General features: G+C 40.4%; 1 protein-coding gene across 1 annotated transcript in view; it reads right to left on the bottom strand.

Moving 5' to 3' along the window:
- Nucleotides 1-19,972, bottom strand: part of Agbl1 (AGBL carboxypeptidase 1) — a 765,743-nt gene that overhangs the window by 693,723 nt on the left and 52,048 nt on the right. Inside the window, exon 6 of the mRNA XM_059270317.1 lies at nt 2,045-2,082. Within this exon, the coding sequence (XP_059126300.1) occupies nt 2,045-2,082 (38 nt within the window). The remainder of the gene's footprint in view (nt 1-2,044; nt 2,083-19,972) is intronic.

Consider the following 19,972-nt stretch of genomic DNA (forward strand, 5'->3'; position numbering starts at 1 on the left):
AGTAACAGCAAAATAATTTTATGATTGGAAGTCGACATACATGAGGAGCTGTATTAAAGGGTCTTAGCATTAGGGATGTTGAGAACCACTGCTCTAAAAGAAGAATGTAAGTTAGAAAGCTTCATATCCCTGCAGACTCAGCTTATGAAGCACAGCCAGTGTGCAGAAAACCTAGCCACAGTGTGTAACTGAATCTGTTCATATTTATACATACTATGGTCTTCTCCTAGTCTGAGATACCATGATCCTTATCTCTAAAGTTGAGGAATGTGAGAATAATTTCAGATTTTTCACATTATAGGTACATATTATGAAAGTGTACCTAACTTCAAGCTTAAGGGCTAAATGGGAGTGTATGTTGGAGGTAAGATGGCCCTACTTAGCTCTCAGGGCTCCCTTCCCAGGAAGCATCAAGTTTTCCATTGCCAACATGGGGCTGGGAGGACTCAGGAGAAAACTACTGTCCCAAAGCATGGTATTAATTGGTTAAACAAATGGGCAGTGTTCATTTCCTTCACATCCCTCACCCTACTGCATCCAACACCAAACGTTAGAGTACAGAATGATACCATGTGCCATAATGAGAAACAAGAGGTTAAACCTGGAATAATTCCACTCTGAAAAATCAGTGCCCCTCCCCAGAACCCACAAGAAATACCTTTCCATCTTAGGAACTCCACAGACTCCCTCTCTTCCCTTCCTAGTCTCCTCTCACAGCCTTCAGTCTACCCCATGTTTTAAAGCTGTGTTTGAGGGCAGACTTGGACACAGTATGAAGTTCCAATCAACCAAATGAATTCAAGATTCATTTTTCTCTTCAGTCTATAAAAGGAAACATCATGTGCTTTCACTTTTTCCCCATGCTTCTGGTTGACAGAGATGTATGGTTGGTGGAGAAAGAGTGTTTTTATTTTTATTTATTTATTTATAAGTTTTATTAAAGTTCACCTATTACCCACAGGCCTCAGGCTCCCTATAGAGAAACAAATATCACCATTGAAGAAGTTGGTTTCCAAGGTGCCAAATTAAAACAGATGAAGCGGTAAGGAGGGGAGGAATAAAAACATTAAACCAAGATTTCACTCCCAAGTGCATCATACCGTCTATTATATTGCACACGTGAAATTGACTCCCAATGTAATTAGGCTAAGGCTATGAGGCAAAAGAAAAAATCCTCACAATAATTCAGACCCTCCAAGCTATTCTTTTGCAATCACTCATATAACTGAGGAAAGAAATAACTTTTTAATAAAAAAAAAAAAGAAACTTAGCAATGTCTACATTGTCCAAGTATTTCCCAACACCCTACCTGCCCAAGCACATAGAGTCATGAGCTAAGTTAAAAACCAAATACAAGAATCTGCTACCTACCCAATCATAGCCTTTTCTTCCACTGGACAGTCCCACAGGCTGGGATTTATTCTAGTAATGCTGAAGGGCTGCTTCCTGTGTCAGAAGGAATTGAAGAGTCCCCAGGGCTGCAATAGACAACTTACTTCCCTCATAGGGAAGGTTGTCTTTGTCTTAGCTATTTTTTCTTGTTGCTGTGATAAAATACTGTGACAAAAGCAACTCAAGGGAGAAAAGGTTTATCTTGGCTCATAGTTCAAGGTACAGTTCATTATGGCAGAGAAATCAAGGTGCCAGGAGCTTGAAGCAGCTGGCCATATTACAGCCATAGCCAAGAAGCAAAGAACAATAAATGATCTCTACCAGTAAATGGTGGCACCCATATTGGCCAGGTCTCCCCACATCAATTACTTTAATCATGATAATCCCTCATAGGCACCCCAAGAGACCTCTTTCTCGGGTGATTCTAGAGTCGGTCAACTTAACAATCAACACTAATGATCATGTATTATAAGTGGACATGTCCACAAGGAAATCTCTTTTCTACGGCCATCATATTCTCTCTTTTCTCCAATAGGCTTGGGACACAGCTCTCTATTTCTTCACTGGTCAGAATGGAGCCATGGAACAAAAGAGTACCTTTCACAAAAATAAAAATGGGAAGAGATAACCCCTCTTTTAAAGGGATGCTTACTGGATTTCAGCAATGCTGCCAGAACTTCAGTGGCTGCCCTGGGGAGAAAGAAAGAAAAGTGAAAAGTCAATGTTCAATGGTCTTTTTTTGTTAGCCCATGGACCCCATAGTTAGCGTGTTCATTGCTACCACCTATCAGACTCATTATTAACCACGTAGAAGGCATTCTATTGATCTCTGCTGACCATTAAAGAGGCATAAATGTAGAAATCACATTAAGTAAGGTGTCTATCTTCCAAATGGGTCTCAGAGGTCCCCTCTGCTACTGAAAATATCCTTCTTCCCCTCATCGCTTCCCACCTTCCACCAACTTCTTTGCACAGCATTCTTCTTTTTCTATTTTTTAACTGTTGCTCATACCAGCAAGTGTACTTGTCAGTTTCTTGATTTGTACCTGAAAACATGTGGAGACTCTGGAGGATGAGTGGGAGGGAAAGGGTGAGGAGGCACACTGAACACAGCAGTTCAGTGCAAACTTCCTGAACCACTCATGCCTCTGGGGACGCACTGGAAAATGCATACATATCAGAAGGAGAAGCTGTTTCCTTAGGATGGAAGACCATTGCTGGAGTTTTTCCTCTAACCACATTGCTTTTGCCCACAGAAGAATTTTACAACCTTTGCAGCAAAAAAGAGAGGAGAAGAAAAACATCTCTTGTTCCATTTCTTAGTGACCCTTCCTTTTGTTCCTGACATCTGAGAATACACAAAACCCCACTGCTATCCTTTGAATGCATCCTCCAAAGCTTATTTATTGGGACTTAATTCATACATCCATGGTATTTTGATGTGAGGCTACGGAGGAATGATTGAAATTACATGAGATAATGAGGGTAGGGTCCCAGGATGGCATTTATGGTTTTATTAGCCCTGCTGCTCAGTGTGTAGGTCTCTACCTACAACCTCACATTTGCTGAGACCCAAAGAGAAATCTAGAATCGCCAACTGACTCCTGACCTCTTGAATTAGAATCCTTTCCTAACAAGTTCTTATGTGCATGCATCCTGAGGAGTATGAATAGTGGGTTGAGAGGATGTATCAATGCGTCCCTATCCATCTGGCTGGTGATCAAGTAGGGTAGGTACCTTGCTGGGACATTCTCAAACCTTTCCTGCCTTCACACTCATATACTTTGCTTCTCTCCTAATCTGTTTTGGTGAGGTTAATTTGGCTGCTCTACTCTTTCCTCTAAATACTAAGCTACTTCTCCAGCTTCCGAGTCCCTTCTTGTCCCATCCCAAAATAGGTCCTCTGTTCCATAGCACCTGGATTTTGCCAATCTCCATGGAGTTATAAGAGTAAGGTTGCAGGAGCCAAAATTTGAATAGGAAAAAAATATGGCAATGAGTGACTAATGGGGGAGTCTCTCAGCAGACTCTGGCCCCACTGTCTTGGGAGTATCCTGGGCTGGTTTCACTGAGCTGAGTGATTGTCTCTGCTGTGAGTTTACACTGGGGGGCCATGAGTTGCAGCCTTTTGCAACTGTTGTAGGAGTCCTGAAGTTAGGAGGTGCAAGTGTATCTCAGGTGCTTTGTTTCTGTTTTAGTCTCTTATTTTTTCCGTTCATTTGTCTTCTTAACACTGCTGACTCTGCTTTCAATATTTGACAACACACTGCAAAGAGCACTGTGAGGTGAGGAACTATAGGACAGTAGGAGAAAAGGAGTCCTGGTTTGGGGCACAGGTCTATTCTCCTATGTGTGTAACTTAGGAAAGACAACCTAATCCCTCTGGCCCATTTCCCCAATCTTCAGAGGTGATTGGAACTTATCACTGCTTGGTAAGCCTTAGCATAAGTTACTAGGATCATATGTACTATATCTATTCTTCTTTTTTTTCTTTTTTTTTTTATTTTGCAATACAATTCAGTTCTACATATCAGCCACGGATTCCCTTGTTCTCCCCCCTCCGGCCCCCCTTATCTTCCCCCCAGCCTGCCCCCCATTCCCACCTCCTCCAGGGCAAAGCCTCCCCCCCCAGGACTGAGATCAACCTGGTAGACTCAGTCCAGGCAGGTCCAGTCCCCTCCTCCCAGGCCGAGCCAAGCAATCCTGCATAGGCCCCAGGTTTCAAACAGCCAACTCATGCAATGAGCACAGGACCGGGTCCCACTGCCTGGATGCCTCCCAAACAGATCAAGCCAATCAACTGTCTCACCCATTCGGAGGGCCTGATCCAGTTGGTGATCCCTCAGCCATTGGTTCATAGTTCATGTATTTCCATTCGTTTTGGCTATTTGTCCCTGTGCTTTATCCAACCTTGGTCTCTGCATCTGACTTTTTTTTTTCACCTTTCTTTTAATTTTTATTTTGCAATACAATTCAGTTCTACATATCAGCCACGGATTCCCTTGTTCTCCCCCCTCCCGCCCCCCTCACCTTCCCCCCCCCCCCAGCCTGCCCCTCTTGCCAGTTGTGGTGGCACACGCCGGTAGGATTTGCTGAAGGAGGCGGAGGCAGGAGGATCACGAGTTCGAGGCCAGCCTGGGCTATATCTTTTCTTAATAGGAACAAACAGAATTCCTCCAAGATTCATGTTGTGGTGCACTCTAAGCCAGTGTTTTTGTCTGGACATATTTTAATCTATTTTCTGTTACTATGACAAAATACATGAGACTTCATAATTTAGAAAGAGTAGAGGTTTGTTTAGCTCATTGCATTAGAGTCTGGTAAATTTAAGAGTATGGGTTCAACAGGTTCCTGTTATTAGATTATGCCTTCTTGCTGCATAACACAGCAAAGAACATTACATAGCAAGACCAAAAAGCCAAAACAGATTAGAAGAGAAGAGTAAAAGTGTGAACTCAGGAAAAGATGAGGAATATTAAGACAAGGCACCTAACCTAGTCTTAGATCACCAGCCAGGTCATAGGGACAAACAACCTGGTATGACTGATCTGCAGAACACTTTCAACATGGGAAAAGACGCAAGACAATAGGTTCAGAGGACAGAGTAGGGGTGAGGAGACAGGAGTAGCTAAAGGAAAATTAGAGTCTTGCTGCTCAAAATGTGAGTCTTTCCTAGCACCCTCACATTCATTGAGAGTCCAACAGAAATGCAGAATCTCAAGCCTATCGCCTGATCTGATGAGTCAGAATCCCGTGTTAGCAAATCCTCATGTTCACATGAAAGCATGTTAATAAATGGTTTGCCCATGAATCGATGGGCTTGGGCATTCTTTGGTTGTTGACAGGGGTGTTAAAGATGACTCCAAATCTTAATTCTCTAGATAGTATCAAATGGCATGACGATATAACAAATAAATATGATCCCAGCAGTGACATTATATGACATGGTCAATGTTGCAGTCAAATTAAAGCTGATTCCTGAGGCACAAGAGAAGATTTATTGCTTTGAAGGTCATGGTTTGGGAATCGACATTTAGTTAGTGTCACAAAGAGCACACTTAGGGAAAAATGATGGAGGTCATAGTTAAGGCCAAAGTCTAATAGTATAAAGAATTCAAATTCAACCCTTTAGATAATGAGACATTATTCATTTGTTTTTAATTAAAAAGTATGATGTCAGTGACGGAAAACTGAGATGAACATTATTACTCACAAAACACAGTTACAGAATACAAAAGAAAGAAAAGAGCTGAGTGACTATCTGAAATATTTGCCTGGGTAAAGCTAATCATAGGAAAGCCGCTAAGTGACTAAGAAGGGAAGTCATTTCATTTAGAGAAAACAATGGCTTTCATTTAGGACATGCTGAGTTCAAGACAGTCTACGTGAAAGCTACCTGAAACTACTTAGAATACAGCTGCAAGCATCCATCTACAGTTCTGGAGGACACTCAGAAAGTGGGGACATTTATTTACTAATTTCTACAATCACTACAGTAGTTTGCAGCCTTTGGAATGAATATCTTCAAGAAAATTCAACCAAAAGCAGAGCAGAGGGTAAGCAGGAAAAAAAATCATCAACACCAAAGGAAGGAGACCCCTAGGGGATGAGAGAATGTGCAGCCAGGGAAGGCAGTGGAATGAGAACTGGGCAGGAGATAGGGCAGGGGCATATTCAACTTAGAAAATAAGTTACTAGATGGCCTAGGTCCAATGCTTTCCCAAAATTCAATCTGTGGGTGTGTGGTAGGTTTTAAAATTCAGTTTTATAGGTTTTTAAATGTACTAGACTTGTAATAAAGTATATTGGAGCAAAATGTAATATATTAATGACTTCAGAAACTTTTATCTCAGTGTGTGTGTGTGTGTGTGTGTGTGTGTATGTGTGTGTGTGTGTGTGTGTATGTGTGAGTGTGTTTGTGTGTCTGTATACTGGGAATGTGATACAAATGCTTTGCTTCAAAAAAGAAGTAATTAAGATGTTGTTTGGGGTGTAATGCCTGTGTAAGATTTAAAGAAGAACAAATATCTAGAATAAACTAATGAGTAACTGAAAATATTCCATATTCCAGTGGTTCCTGGCGTATGGAACAAAGGTCACTGCATGAATGTCACCAAGAGGCTCTTTGTTTTTGATCTAGTCACTGGGCAAGCATGTAGCCATGATCTACTGTCTGAGCAAGGCTCTTCTGATTGGTTTCAGTGCAACATGAAAAACAATAACACTCAACAGCACTGAGATAACTACTTGGATCAACCGACGCCTCTACCAACCAAAAGGAACATTTAGTTGGGTGTGGTAGTGCAGCCTTGTAATATTAGCATTGGAGAGGCTGAAATAGAAGAGCGTGAGTTCTAGGACAGACTAAGCTACATAGTAAGACCCCACCTCAAAACAAACAAAAGGCAAAACTAAGACAATTGGGCTTAAACAGAGAAGAAAGCTCAGTATTCCTACTTGAAGAAACGAAGCCCACTGCATTGGGCAAGTGAACCGGAGTCCCACTCTGTGCCTTTGGGATACCAGATTGCCTCCTGAAAGTGGACATCCAGCAGCCATCATTCTGGTAGACCCACTGATTCTACAAAGGGACAGGGAGGACATTTTTCCTTAAGTCCATCATTCCTTACTATCGCTTCATGCTATTTGAGTGCTGAGTGGGCTGTTTTGTGGGATGGAAAGTAAATTCTTCCATCTCTCTCTGTGTTCCTATTAATGAATGGGTCATTTGGGAAATTTTCTAAGAACGTTTTGGTCCAAATAACTACAACAAACCCCAAAGACAGAGGGACAACTTTTGTTCCATCCATTCTTTAAAGCAGGGCACTCCAGTCAAGATTTGAGGCACCGTGGATATTCTAACTCTCTTAGCAAAGGCTAAGGCTAACCTGTTGGCAGGTTCATAAATATTCTCCAGCCAAGAATCTACAAAAGAGCCACAGAGTTACAACAATGCAATTTACTTCCTCAGGTTGAAATAAATTTTAAGAGCCATTACTGGAGACTCCTTCATAATTGTCACCACTACTTAGGGAGACTCTATAAGTGTCAAATACTACACGTCCTATATTCATCAGCATACATCACTTTGAACTTCACAGGAATGACAGATGATAAGATTCCTCAGTACAGGATAAATAGCCCACCTAAGGCCCTGAAGCTAGACAGCAAGCAGCACATTGAGGCACAAGTCTCCTTCTGCCTCACTCTAAACCTAGCCCTCAACTTTCTTCTACTTTCAACATAATTCTAGACAGTCTCCAAAATAACTCTCTGTAACTTCTTTATCTTTCAGATATGGGCTCTTGTTTATGATCAGACAACAGAAGCAAGGTCCTAGGGTCAATACACAACAATGAAGCAGATTTGCCCAGCTGCGTCAACTGCTTGACTTAGCTCTATATAGAACAATCACACTCCGTCCTGAGACTTAGATATTCAGTGGTGGTCATGGAGACAAGGACAGAGAACTTCACTGGAGGCAAGCCCGGAATATATTACTTGTTCTTATGATAGGTGTTTACTGAGCATCAGTTACATACCAGAACAAATTGAAAGAATAGCTATTATATTCAAAGAGTTTATTATCATGGGGGCTATGGTTTAAGAAATTGTAAATAGCAATATTTTTATACAGCACACTAACTTTAGATTCTCAAATACAATAAAGGGTATTTAAAAAGTAAGACAAGGGCTAGGGAGATAGTTCAGCAGTTAAGAGCACTCATTGCCCTTACAGATGACTCAGATCTTCTTCCCAGCACCTACACAGTGGCTCACAGACATCCATAACTCCAGTTCCAAGGGATCTGACACCCTCTACTGAACTCTGAAGGCATCAGGCACACACATGGTACATGCAAGCAAAACACTCATACACATAAAATAAATAAATGTACAAAAGGAGACAGAGAGGTAAGAACAGGGTAAAGAGATCAGCTATGTGAGGGTAGACTGCAAGTTTGGAGAGTGTAGCTAGGGTAATTGCATGGGAAGGTAGCACGAACAGAATGTGAAGAAGAAAGTAATCACATAAACATCAGGAAGATGCCTGTGTCAACGTGAAAGGAGAGCCTGTACAGACACAGAGCCATGCTAAACAAGCAGACGGAGATGGGTATTATAACTATGGAGAAAATGAAAATAGGAATAAGTTAAATAACAGTTGGATGAAACAGGAGGTCCTTTACAGGAATTGAACACATTGCCATGAGAACAGACACCCAGAATGCCATCTGGTACATTCCAGCCCCCTGACTAGCTTGAGAGGAAATGGAATGGTAGAGAAAATACACACACACACACACACACACACACACACACACACACACACACACGAGCCAGGTGACCAAGAAAAATGGGCAACTCTTGGCTTCAACCGATCACTTTCAGGAAAGAGTAGAACCCAGAGAGGAAAATTGAGATGGATCCTGCATGGTGGAAGAAAAGAAAAACCATGTACATATGGTATCAAGACTGAATCAGATCCTGTGCCCAGCATGGAGCTTTTCCATTTCTCTCTGGAATGGAAAAGAGAAAGAAACATACTCACACACCCAGCTCTATCCAGATGCTGTCAAAGGCAGCTTGTGGGAACCATCATCAATCATTATAAATTGTAACAGAAACTGAAACCCAAAACCCAGGCTAATTTTTGGTTCATAACACACACCAGGGACAGGGACAGAGGATGGCTGTCATCCAAGATGGAGACCTGGAGTACAGCTCTGCAATGAATGAGCTCCATACCACCAGGCTCGTCATATGCACAGGGTCTGCAAAGGAAAGATGGTTTAGAACTTCTTCCAAGTCTGCAGGCAACAGCAGCAGGATGGAGGCAGCCAAACATTTGCGAGAATTCCCAGCACCAGAAGTAAAAAGTAATGTCTGGGAAGAAAAGAGCAGGCTGAAATTGACGTGGGCTCCCCCACACAGGAGAGTTTCTTTCTACTTGGGAACGTGACTCTCAAATTAGCACTTAAGGTAAACAGCTTCCACTTCCTTAAATTATTCATAAAGTAAGATATACATTAATGTGCGACTATAATCCTGTGTATAATGTGTATATGTAAATGTATAATGTGCAAAGTCTATAATTAAGCATATATATGCAAAATAAACTTTTACAGAGTGTGTGCTAAATGACTATGGTAGAATCAGAGTTGTACCATACCTAGCTGAATACAAAGCTCAGAGTTAGTTTTATAGGAGCTACACTTTGCCTTTTAATAATGTCTACTCAATGCGGGCAAAAGAACTCTCACCTCTATGTAACTGGACTCTTCTTCCCTTGAAGATAGAAATCAAGGTCTTCATAAACCAGATGATAGGAAAGATCTTAGGGGGGAAAATGTCCATCTTACTTGTTTAAAAGATTGGATTTATTACTAAGAAAGTCCAACTGTGGTTATAGTCTCTCCAAGAACTGTAAGCACAGTGTACTGCCTGAAGTCCCTCTGCATGTACCATGGCCTTGGCATGGCTCCACAAGTTTGAACAAGAAGTCCTGCAGTGCTCTGGGAAGTCATCTCTGTTTTCATCTTTTTTTCTATCCACCAAAATCCTATTCCCTCATCTACCTACTTTACAACATCCAGGTCAAGTTCCAGCCTCTACACTCCTGCATTCCAAGCTGTGTTACATTCTGCTGAGTTCTCATCCACCTTCTAATTTCCTTTACTACAACAGGTTTTCGGTAACATGGGAATCGTGTATTTGTGCATCACTCTCCACACTTGTCTATATAAGATCTGAGGACAGCAACTGTATTAGAGTCTTAAACATTTAAACAGTTATCATAAAACATGCTACATGGAAAATTCTTCAATAAATGCTTTGGTTAGGTAATCAATAACCGAGCAGCATACAGTAGTCTTTTACTAACTAAAATGTACTTCCATATGGAGTCCCACATTACCTTATGTGGTGGTTTGAATGAAAATGTCCCCCATAGAGTCATAGGAAGTGGCATTATTGGATGAGTGGCCTTGTTGGAGGTATGGCAAGGTTGGAGGAAGTGTGTCACAGGGGATGGGCTGTGAGGTTTCAGATGCTCAAGCCAGGCCCAATGCCTCACTCTTTTCCTGCTGCCTGTTGATCCAGATGTGAAATTTTCAGCTATTTTTCTAGCGCCATGTCTGTCTGTATGTCACCATGCTTCCTGCCATGATGATAATGGATTATATCTCTGAACTGGAAGCTAACCCTATTAAATGTTTCCCTTTATATAGAGTTTTTGTGGTTATGGTGTCTCTTCACAGCAATAAAGCCCTAACTAAGACAGTCTAGAAACCCATAGAATAAGTGCCACAAAGAAAAGGGGTTTGGGAGGAACAAGTTTATATAGCCCAATAATTGCTCACTTCAGTGTTTAGTCAAGTTGAAAACTCATATCCATACAAAAAACTGCACATAGATACTTATAGCAGCTTCATTTGTAATGGCAAGCACTACAATGGCAAGAGTAATCAAAGTATCCTTCAATAGGTGAGTGGACAGACTGTGGTATGTCTATACAAGAGAATGTTATTCAGCACTAAGAACAAATGAACAGTCAATCCAGAAAAAAATAACCTTAAATGTACACAGAAGTGTATAAATATACCTCTATAGTTTAAGTGAAAATTTCCTATCCAGGCTGACAGTGCTCCCTCCAAGAGTCAAAGGTCATATAACAAAAACTGAAACACCTGGCATGAGAAGCCCTCTTTTGAGTTGTTGGTCAGGGCTATCTAAGAGACTCCAAGAACATATAGCCTATTTCTGTTGCCCCTGGTTATCCGCCAGAGGTGGAAGGTAACTCCCTATTGCTGAAGACAATATTCACTTCAGATACAGGGCTCAGAGGATCCTGAGCTAGAACTGAGCTGATATACCTCCTCCCCAAGGACTTCATTTTTCATGATACCAGAAGGTTCCATGCAAGCTTCCAAAGGAGAAAAGCAAACAGAGATCCTACCAAGCCATGCTTGTAAAACACAATAATGACCAGCATGGAACAATAACTCTAAGTGTTTGGTAGTGGCACACATACCTTGGCCATAACCAATAGCTCTCTAACTGGATTTAAGACCCACTCTACAAGAGGGAAATCATGCCTCGTAAGGAAAATAATCATCAGTTCAACAAAGTTCTTAAAAATAAGAATTTTAGATGAAATATGTTGACATATATAACAGAGAAGAGAAAACTTATTGCAAAAAAAAAATGGTTACAAAGAAGGTAACAGAATGTGCTGAAGTCCAAGTTATGGAGTTCCAGTTCTATCTGACCACCCAGCTTCACCTGAAATAGCAGTTTCTTCTGCTTGAGAGATATGCTGCTGTGCTATTAATAAAATATGTACTTTGGTTGCTGTCTTAGTTGGGTTTTCATTATTGTGAAAAAACACCATGACCACAGCAACTTTCATAAAGGAAACACTTAACTGGGGTGGTAGCTTAGAGTTTCAGAGGTTCAGTCCATTATTATCACCATGGGGAGCATGGCAGCATGCAGGCAGACATGGTGCCAGTCCTTACATCTTGACTTAGAGGGGAAGTTAACTGACTGCCACACTGAGGGAAACTTGAGAAAAAGAGACCTCAAAGCCTGCCCCCACAGTGACACACTTCCTTCAACTAGGCCACACCTCCTGATAGTGCCACTCCCTTTGGAGGCCATTTTCTTTCAAACCACAGTAGTTGCCTGTTTCAGGAACAATTACTTTAGGAATTCATCTTGTGAAAATATTCTAACCTGTAAGTTATAAGTTATCTGACAAAAGGTGAGTGTGTGTATGTACCTTTGGAAGAGCACATTGTGACTGTTTTCAAAGCACAACCGTGATGATCTTTAAATTTTGTTAAAACCAAGTCAAGCCCTCACAGTCCTGAGAATATATTGACCCTAAAATGTAGCCTGATCCAAGTACGGTTTTCTACTTTTCAATTATTTTCAGCATCTTGCTCAGTTTCATGATGATCATTAAGTGCTTATTTGTGTACTTTCCCTCAACCCCTTGTGCAAGCTTAAGTTGCTCCAGGACAGAGGTGTAGTCTGACCACTCTTCCCAAATTCAACATGAAGCCTTCTCATGACACTGCTATGGATCTTATCTAAGTTGAAATTTTTTACAACTTCCAGGTATGCCAGGTGAAGATCCATTTTTCCAATATGACAGGCCAGCTTCTTCTCTACTTACATTCTCAGAAACATGGCAGAAATAAGAACACTGAATTTTTGTTAAATTAAGAATCATAAAATGTAGCCTTTGACATAATAGAATGGTATGTCCTGCTTCGACCATGGACTAGCAATCACTGAAATTCAGAGAACTCCCAATGTGACACATGTTCACCAGCTTCCTTTTAATTTTTTTTTAACAACAGAGCTAAGATGGTCCCATTTTACTATGAAGAGAGAAGTACGGGGGGCATGATTAGCTTTTTCAGCAAACTTTTTTTCTGATTCTCAACTGAATATTCTGGTCCCAGGACAGTGATATTTCTATGCTACACTGACATCCTTAAAAGAAATTCATTAAGAGAGAGAAAAAAAAACATGGAAGTGGAAGAGGTTAGGAAATAAAGTTACATGACACTGTCTCTCTCATGCTTAAGATACGGCTTAGGCTTGATGGGACTGTCTTTCTCAGACTATGGTGATGGAGTTAAGTTATGATATACATGTCCAGATTCCATCTGTGTTGTATAAATTCTCCTCGAAGGCTCTCAAAATATAAGGAGCATCTAACCCTTCTGATATTGAAGTGTCTTGATATCACAGATCTAAGTGATTGAAATACCACACAACTGTAATATTTACCAATGGAAAGAATGACTTAGATTCCCAAGGTGGACCAAGAGGTGGGAATAGTCTAGCGGTGTGCTTGTTAGTAGCATCTAGGTTAAAAGACCTTCTGGTCTTCTTGATGATACTTAAATAACATCTCTTTACTAACATCTGAACCAAGGTCATTTTCATAGATGTGTGAACACAAAAACTTCTTACTTTGTAAATGGCAGAGACTGAGAAGAGAGAGAATTTGACAACTGTCATGTGTGGCACAACAAACTTCAATATCTTTCCCAGGTTTTGAATGACCCCTAGACAAGTCTGGTGTTCTAGACATAGACACTCTAAATTATTATTATGCATTATTAAAATTACATTAACCCAGTAGACAAAGTATGGTAATGATAATATATGAAGTATTTAAATATAAGTATTCATGCATGCTGTATCATTGAATATCTGCTTCAACAAACATGATATTTATTAGTATAATTATACTTATTATACCATTATCATGTGCTTTTGCTATGTAAAAGTGTTTGGGTGAGAATTTTAAAAGAATTTTAATGAATTCATGATTTTTTTTTAAGCAACACCATTATGGAAATAAGTGAAAAACTTGGTGGCTATTAGTCTACAAAAACAATATAATGAATCTTAAAGTGCTATAAAATAAACACCTTTAAATAATGACACATATAGAATATCTCAGCCTTGGTGCCTAAAATCTAATAATTTGTAAATTACCCATATATGTGGCATAGATGAGATAAATGAGGTACTAAAAATTTAGTGAGCTTGGGAAAGAACTTTTTTTCTTATAATTTTTGAAAACAGGACAGAAAGTTCATTAAAATTGTTAAGTGTCTGATCCATCAATTTAATGATGTTGGTGCCTTTTCCTTTGCCTCTGTATATATGTACACCCTCCTAAATTAAATCCAAGCCAAAACAAGGCATTAAGAATGAAAATATAAAATAATTAAATTCTTTTTAATTCTTTCAAATATTGAATTGACAGATTTTCCCCAATACTGTGGACCTGCAAACATCTGGGTCAACAAACTGAGATATGTGGGTGACAATTTATAACATTCATGTGGGATTTGGATTTGTGGTGTTATCTTTGTTTTGGAAATCAATCCAATCCTCAAATGAAGACCATCCCTTGTCTAGGATAAACACAGCAATATCTTGGCTCTTGCAAACAGGACAGTGTGTAAACTCCCAGGCATGTTAGAATCATCCATGTTTATTTTAACAACCCCACTGATAGGATTAAATGGGTTTAAAGATTAAATGGCTTTACAAGAGTGGGTTTTGTACATATGTAGAATGTTTGTTGATAAATAAAATTAGATTCAAATGGTGTAAATTATGAGAAGCAATTTTCCTCGTAAACACTAGGCAAATTTTGAAAACTTTTCTAGGGAGGCCAGAGTCTTTCATGTTGCCAAAATCCTGCCTACAAATTCATTAGTCAGATTTACTCTATTCAAGGCATGCATGTAGCTAAAAAGAGAATCAGTCCAAATTGAAACAAGTCAGCTGTTTGTTGAGTAATGTCACAATTTCCATAACAGTAGAGTATCATGAATGAAAAAGCAGAGCATGGTCCCCTAAAGAATGGGTCCTTAGGAGTTTTGATGCAAGGGAGCCAAAGGATGCTGATCAAGCATTTGGCTATGTGCTAGGACCTGATCTGACCATGCCCTTTGGGAAATATCAGCCAGATGTATTCTACCATGGCCAAAGAGTCAATTGTCAGGAGAGGTTCAATAAGTAAACTGTATTTAGGACAAATTGGTACATAACATAGTACCTGCACATCTGGATTAGCAGTTTCAAAAAGTATCCTGGAAAACAAAAGTTCCAGATTTTCCATTCAGATAAATGTGGGTACTGGTTCAGATAACATTTCCCACACAAAAAAAAATGATTGAAGAAATAATGCACACATGTAGTGTGTCTGTGCACAAGGAGTAAGGATTTAATACCTTGTTGTGTAGAAAAAAGCAGCTTATAACATACAATAAAACAACAAAATTTAGGTAGGGACTAGGGAGATAGCTCTGGCTGTAAAGTGATTGTTACAAGTTTGATCGCCAAAACCCACATATAAAAGCCACATATGACATGCTTGAATTCCCAGCACTGAGATAGAAACAGGTAGATCTCTGGGGTTGGCAAGCTAGCTAGCCCAGTCTACTTGGAGAGTTCCAGGATAGTAAGATATCCTATCTCCAAAAGGAAGGTAGTCATTGCCTCTGGAAAACACCCTTTTCCACAAACTTCACCTAAGGTTGACTTCTGACCTCACATACACAGACACACCTTAAAATTAAACTTCTGAATGGTGAGCTAAATAAATATTTTTGCTTTTAAGTTGGTTACTTCATGTGTTGTTTTACATTACAAAGCTGACCAGTACGGTCCTAAGTCTGGTGAACTAAACAGTGTTAAATATGTATTGCATGTAAATGAAACTTCCAACTCCCCTGAACAATAGACAGTAAGTGACCTCATCTTCGGAGAACTCCAAGGGCAAACCTGGGTATGTGTGTCTACTTCGGTCTCAAAGGAACACACGTACATTCAACCAAACAGAACTGCAAAACATCTTACCTACATGCTCTTCACTAAAGGACCTCTCAAGGGGCGGAAGTCACTGTGCTTCTACAAGAATCTATGGAATGCTTGATTGACATCTGCCTTTTCTCTTAATGAAGAAAGCCCTTGAGAACAGAGACGGCCTTACAGTATTCCATAAGTAGTATCCATGTAATAACTCCCCCTACAGTAAGCTGTCAATAAAAGCATGGTGAAAGAATGAATATATGAGTGAATGAGGCATTAAAAAATCCTCATAGATCAATTGATGAAGTAAATCACTCACTCTGAGTGACTATAATAAAAGAAAAAAATTTATGTTCCTCATAAAATAATGTCTACAAGTAGACAAGAATGTGTCAAAGACAGTATATTTGAATCAGGTTCTGCAGAAAGAGATAAATGACAAATTGTAGAAATATGTGTCTTTCTTTATATATGTCTTTTACTTAAGGCCTTGCTGGCTTATTCCTTTTGTGCTGAGTTTGATGGGGTTTGGACCATGATTTAATCAGCACAGTGTAAATTTTCAGGCTATGACGTTCCCGTTAGAATAAAGAGCTGCCTATGTATCTCTGAATGCTGGCATATCAGCTCCCTGTCCTACTTACTCAGCATGGGATCAGGAATCCATTTCACAATTTAACATCTTTGCTAGGCACCACTAAGGTTACAGACTAATTAAGAATAAAACTGGCTTGTGAATCAGGGAGTTAAGTGTTCTGGTACATGGATACAGACAGAGCATCAATTTCCGGAACTCTCTGCTTCGAAAAGTGCCATCATCACAGATCCAAAAGCACATCAAATTGAATGATCTTCAGAGTCAGACAGTAAAGGCAATGCTGTGATCCAACAAAGCAATTGGGAAGCAGAGGGAAAACCACAGGAGCGAAGATCCCAAGGCTTTAGTCAAGTAGACATGGAATTCCATCAGTATATACCACTCCTTCTTAGCAAACCCCAGACAGCTTGACAAATGAGTAGGATCATGGAGAACACTAAGGAAGATGATTAAGGGAGTGGAATAATTGATATATGAAGAGAGAGGATCTTGAGGAATTTAATTATAAAGATACCCAGCCAAATGATGAGCTTGCTGAGGAAGTGCAGATGTACTTCTGGTTTGCTCTCATGAGCAAAGCCCAAAGCAGGATAAGAAGAAAATGTGTGATCCAGAAAGGATATGAGTGGGAGTAAAAGGACGAAATAATAAACGTGGAAATCAAGAACCAGTATCAGGGCCAAATTCTCACAGGAGAATGTGTAACTCAAAGGATGCTACCCATGCCTAGCTGTCTCATTCCCAGACAGAGCATGTGGAGGCTGACTCCAGTTACTCCCTTCCGTGTAGCCTCCTTGGCACAATGGGCTAGCCAGGAAAAAAAAAATCACTTATAATCAGTATGACTGTTTAATACAAGCAGTCTTTGTGCTTACAATAGGAGCTTGGTTAAAATAAGCTTAGAAAATACTCCAAAACTAGAGGGATTTTGAACCTCCTTTGGAATCTGGCTAAAATTGGCATGCCAGTGGAAATCTGAGAGTGACTCAAGTCCCATAATCTGCACCCTGGTGCCCTCTAGTGTGTTAAGGAATAGAGTTTCTCATTCAAATGTCTATCCATTTCTCCATGCCAGACAGGTCTTCCAGAGACTTGACTGAGAGACCTGTGAAGCCTGTCCCCCAGTACTCTGTGTCTGTGTGTAGGCTTCAGTCACCCCAAGATTGACAAAAATCAGAACTCACTCAGAGTGGAGAGGAAGTGTTGTCTCAAATGGGCAGCAGAAGGAAGATAAGGAAAGGTTTAAGTGACTGCAATGGCAGCCTCATGTGAGGCCTGCTCACTCAGAAAAATGCTAGCCAGGCTCTGCTGCATCCTTCTGATCTCCTGTGAACGACAAATTCTTGACCTGGCAGACCACAGTCCCCCATGTCTATATGGCAGACCACAGGCCCCATGTCTATATGGCAGACCACAGTCCCCCATGTCTATATGGCAGACCACAGTCCCCATGTCTATATGGCAGACCACAGTCCCCCAGGTCTATATGGCAGACCACAGTCTCCCATGTCTATATGGCAGACCACAGTACCCATGTCTATATGGCAGACCACAGTCTCCCATGTCTATATGGCAGACCACAGTACCCATGTCTATATGGCAGACCACAGTCCCCCATGTCTATATGGCAGACTACAGTCCCCATGTCTATATGGCAGACCACAGTCCCCCATGTCTATATGAAAGACCACAGTCCCCATATCTATATGGCAGATCACAGGCCCCCATGTCTATATGGCAGACCACAGTCCCCCATGTCTATATGGCAGACCACAGTCCCTCATTTCTATAATCATGTTCTTTGGTCTCCATTTTTATGCTCTCACTCTGTCGCATCCATTGGCATTCTATCTTTTCATTTCCTCTCTTAGCAAAAGAATGCTGGAGGAAGCTGGGCAATCATAAAGGGCAAATCCCCTCCTCCAAGTGACATCTCTAAAGAGCCAATGAAGCATCCCTTCCACACATACCACAGTGGCTAGTGTGAGCATAGTAACTAATGGATCAAAAACTATTTTTCGTTTAATAATTATTTAGCTTTCTAAAAGTGATCATATTAAGTTAAAAATTAAAAATATTTAAAATAAAGAAAATATGAAAAACACAAGTACAAAGTTAAAATCTGATTTTGTAATATACCAGGAGAGCTCTAAATAGACAGATGAATGCAATGGATCTATAATTGAAAGATGTCTAAACTAGATGATTATATGGATATATGTATATGAATATTAATTGATCACACTATATAGACTGTTATAGAACCTCTATCTGCATCTATCCATCTCATCAAATGTGTTTGTATTATTCTATATATCAAAAATATTTTCCTAAATATGATTATTCTGTGGCTGTCTAGTAATGTTACATACATGCTATTATTAACTTCATCAATATTCTGTGATTCCATTTAAAAAATACCCCTTATCTGAATACTCCTCCATTGCTGGTGGGAGTACAAACTTATATAGCCGCTTTCAAAATCAGTGTGACAGTTACCCAGAAAACTGGGAATTAATCTGCCTCAAGATCCAGCTATACACTCTTGGGCATATACCCAGAGGATGCTCAATCATACCATAAGGACACTTGCTCAGCTATGTTCATGGCAGCTTTATTTGTAATAGCCAGAACTTAAAAACAATCTAGATGTCCCTCAACTGAAGAATGGATAAAGAAAATGTGGTACATTTACACAATGGAGTATTACTCAACTGTTAAAAACAAGGACATCAGGAAATTTGCAGGCAAATGGATGGAACTAGAAAAAATGATCTTGAGTGAGGTAACCCAGACCGAGAAAGACAAACATGGTATGTACTCACTCATAAGTGGATGTTAGCTGTAAAGTAAAGGATAACATGCTACAATCCACAGACCCAGAGAGGCTGGGTAACAAGGAAGGCTAAAGGAGGGGAGACATGGATCTCTGGGAATGGGAAACAGAAGATATTTCATGAGTGAACTGAGGATGGGTGGGAATAGGAACATGAGCAATCAGGTTGAAGGGGCAGAGGTGGAGGGGAAGGGTACTGAAAGAGACTATTGGAAAGGGGGGTATTTTGGATCAAGTAAAAATCTGACTCAAGGGAATCTCCCAGGAATCTACAAGGATGAATCCTAAGACTCCTAGCAGTAGTGGAGAAGGTGCCTGAACTGACCTTCTCCTATAATCAGGAAGATTTCAAGAGGAGAGAGTGGGAAACCAACCCAGCCACATAACCTTTGGCCTACAGTCTATCACGTCTATGGAATGTTCTGGGGTAGGAGTGGCCTAGAGATTGAGAGAGTAGCCAACCAATAACTGGTCTAGCCTAAAACCCATGCGGGGAGAGTAAGCCTACCCCTGACACTGCCTGGAGCACCAGGACCATCCATAGGCTGGATGACTGAGAGACCAAGGATAGAACCAAACATGACTGGAGGGGGAAAATGTCAATGTAATGATGTCTAACGATATTCTGCTATACTCATAGACTAGTGCCTAGCCCAATAGTCATCACAGAGGCTTCATCCAGAAATTGATGGAAATATGCACAGCCACACATTAGGTTGAACTCCTAGAGTCCTGCAGAGGAGGGAAAAGGATTAGAGGAGCCAGAGGGGTCAAGGACATCACCAGAAAATTCA

Source organism: Peromyscus eremicus, chromosome 1 (genome assembly GCF_949786415.1).
Source record: "Peromyscus eremicus chromosome 1, PerEre_H2_v1, whole genome shotgun sequence".
Taxonomy (NCBI): Eukaryota; Metazoa; Chordata; class Mammalia; order Rodentia; family Cricetidae; genus Peromyscus; species Peromyscus eremicus.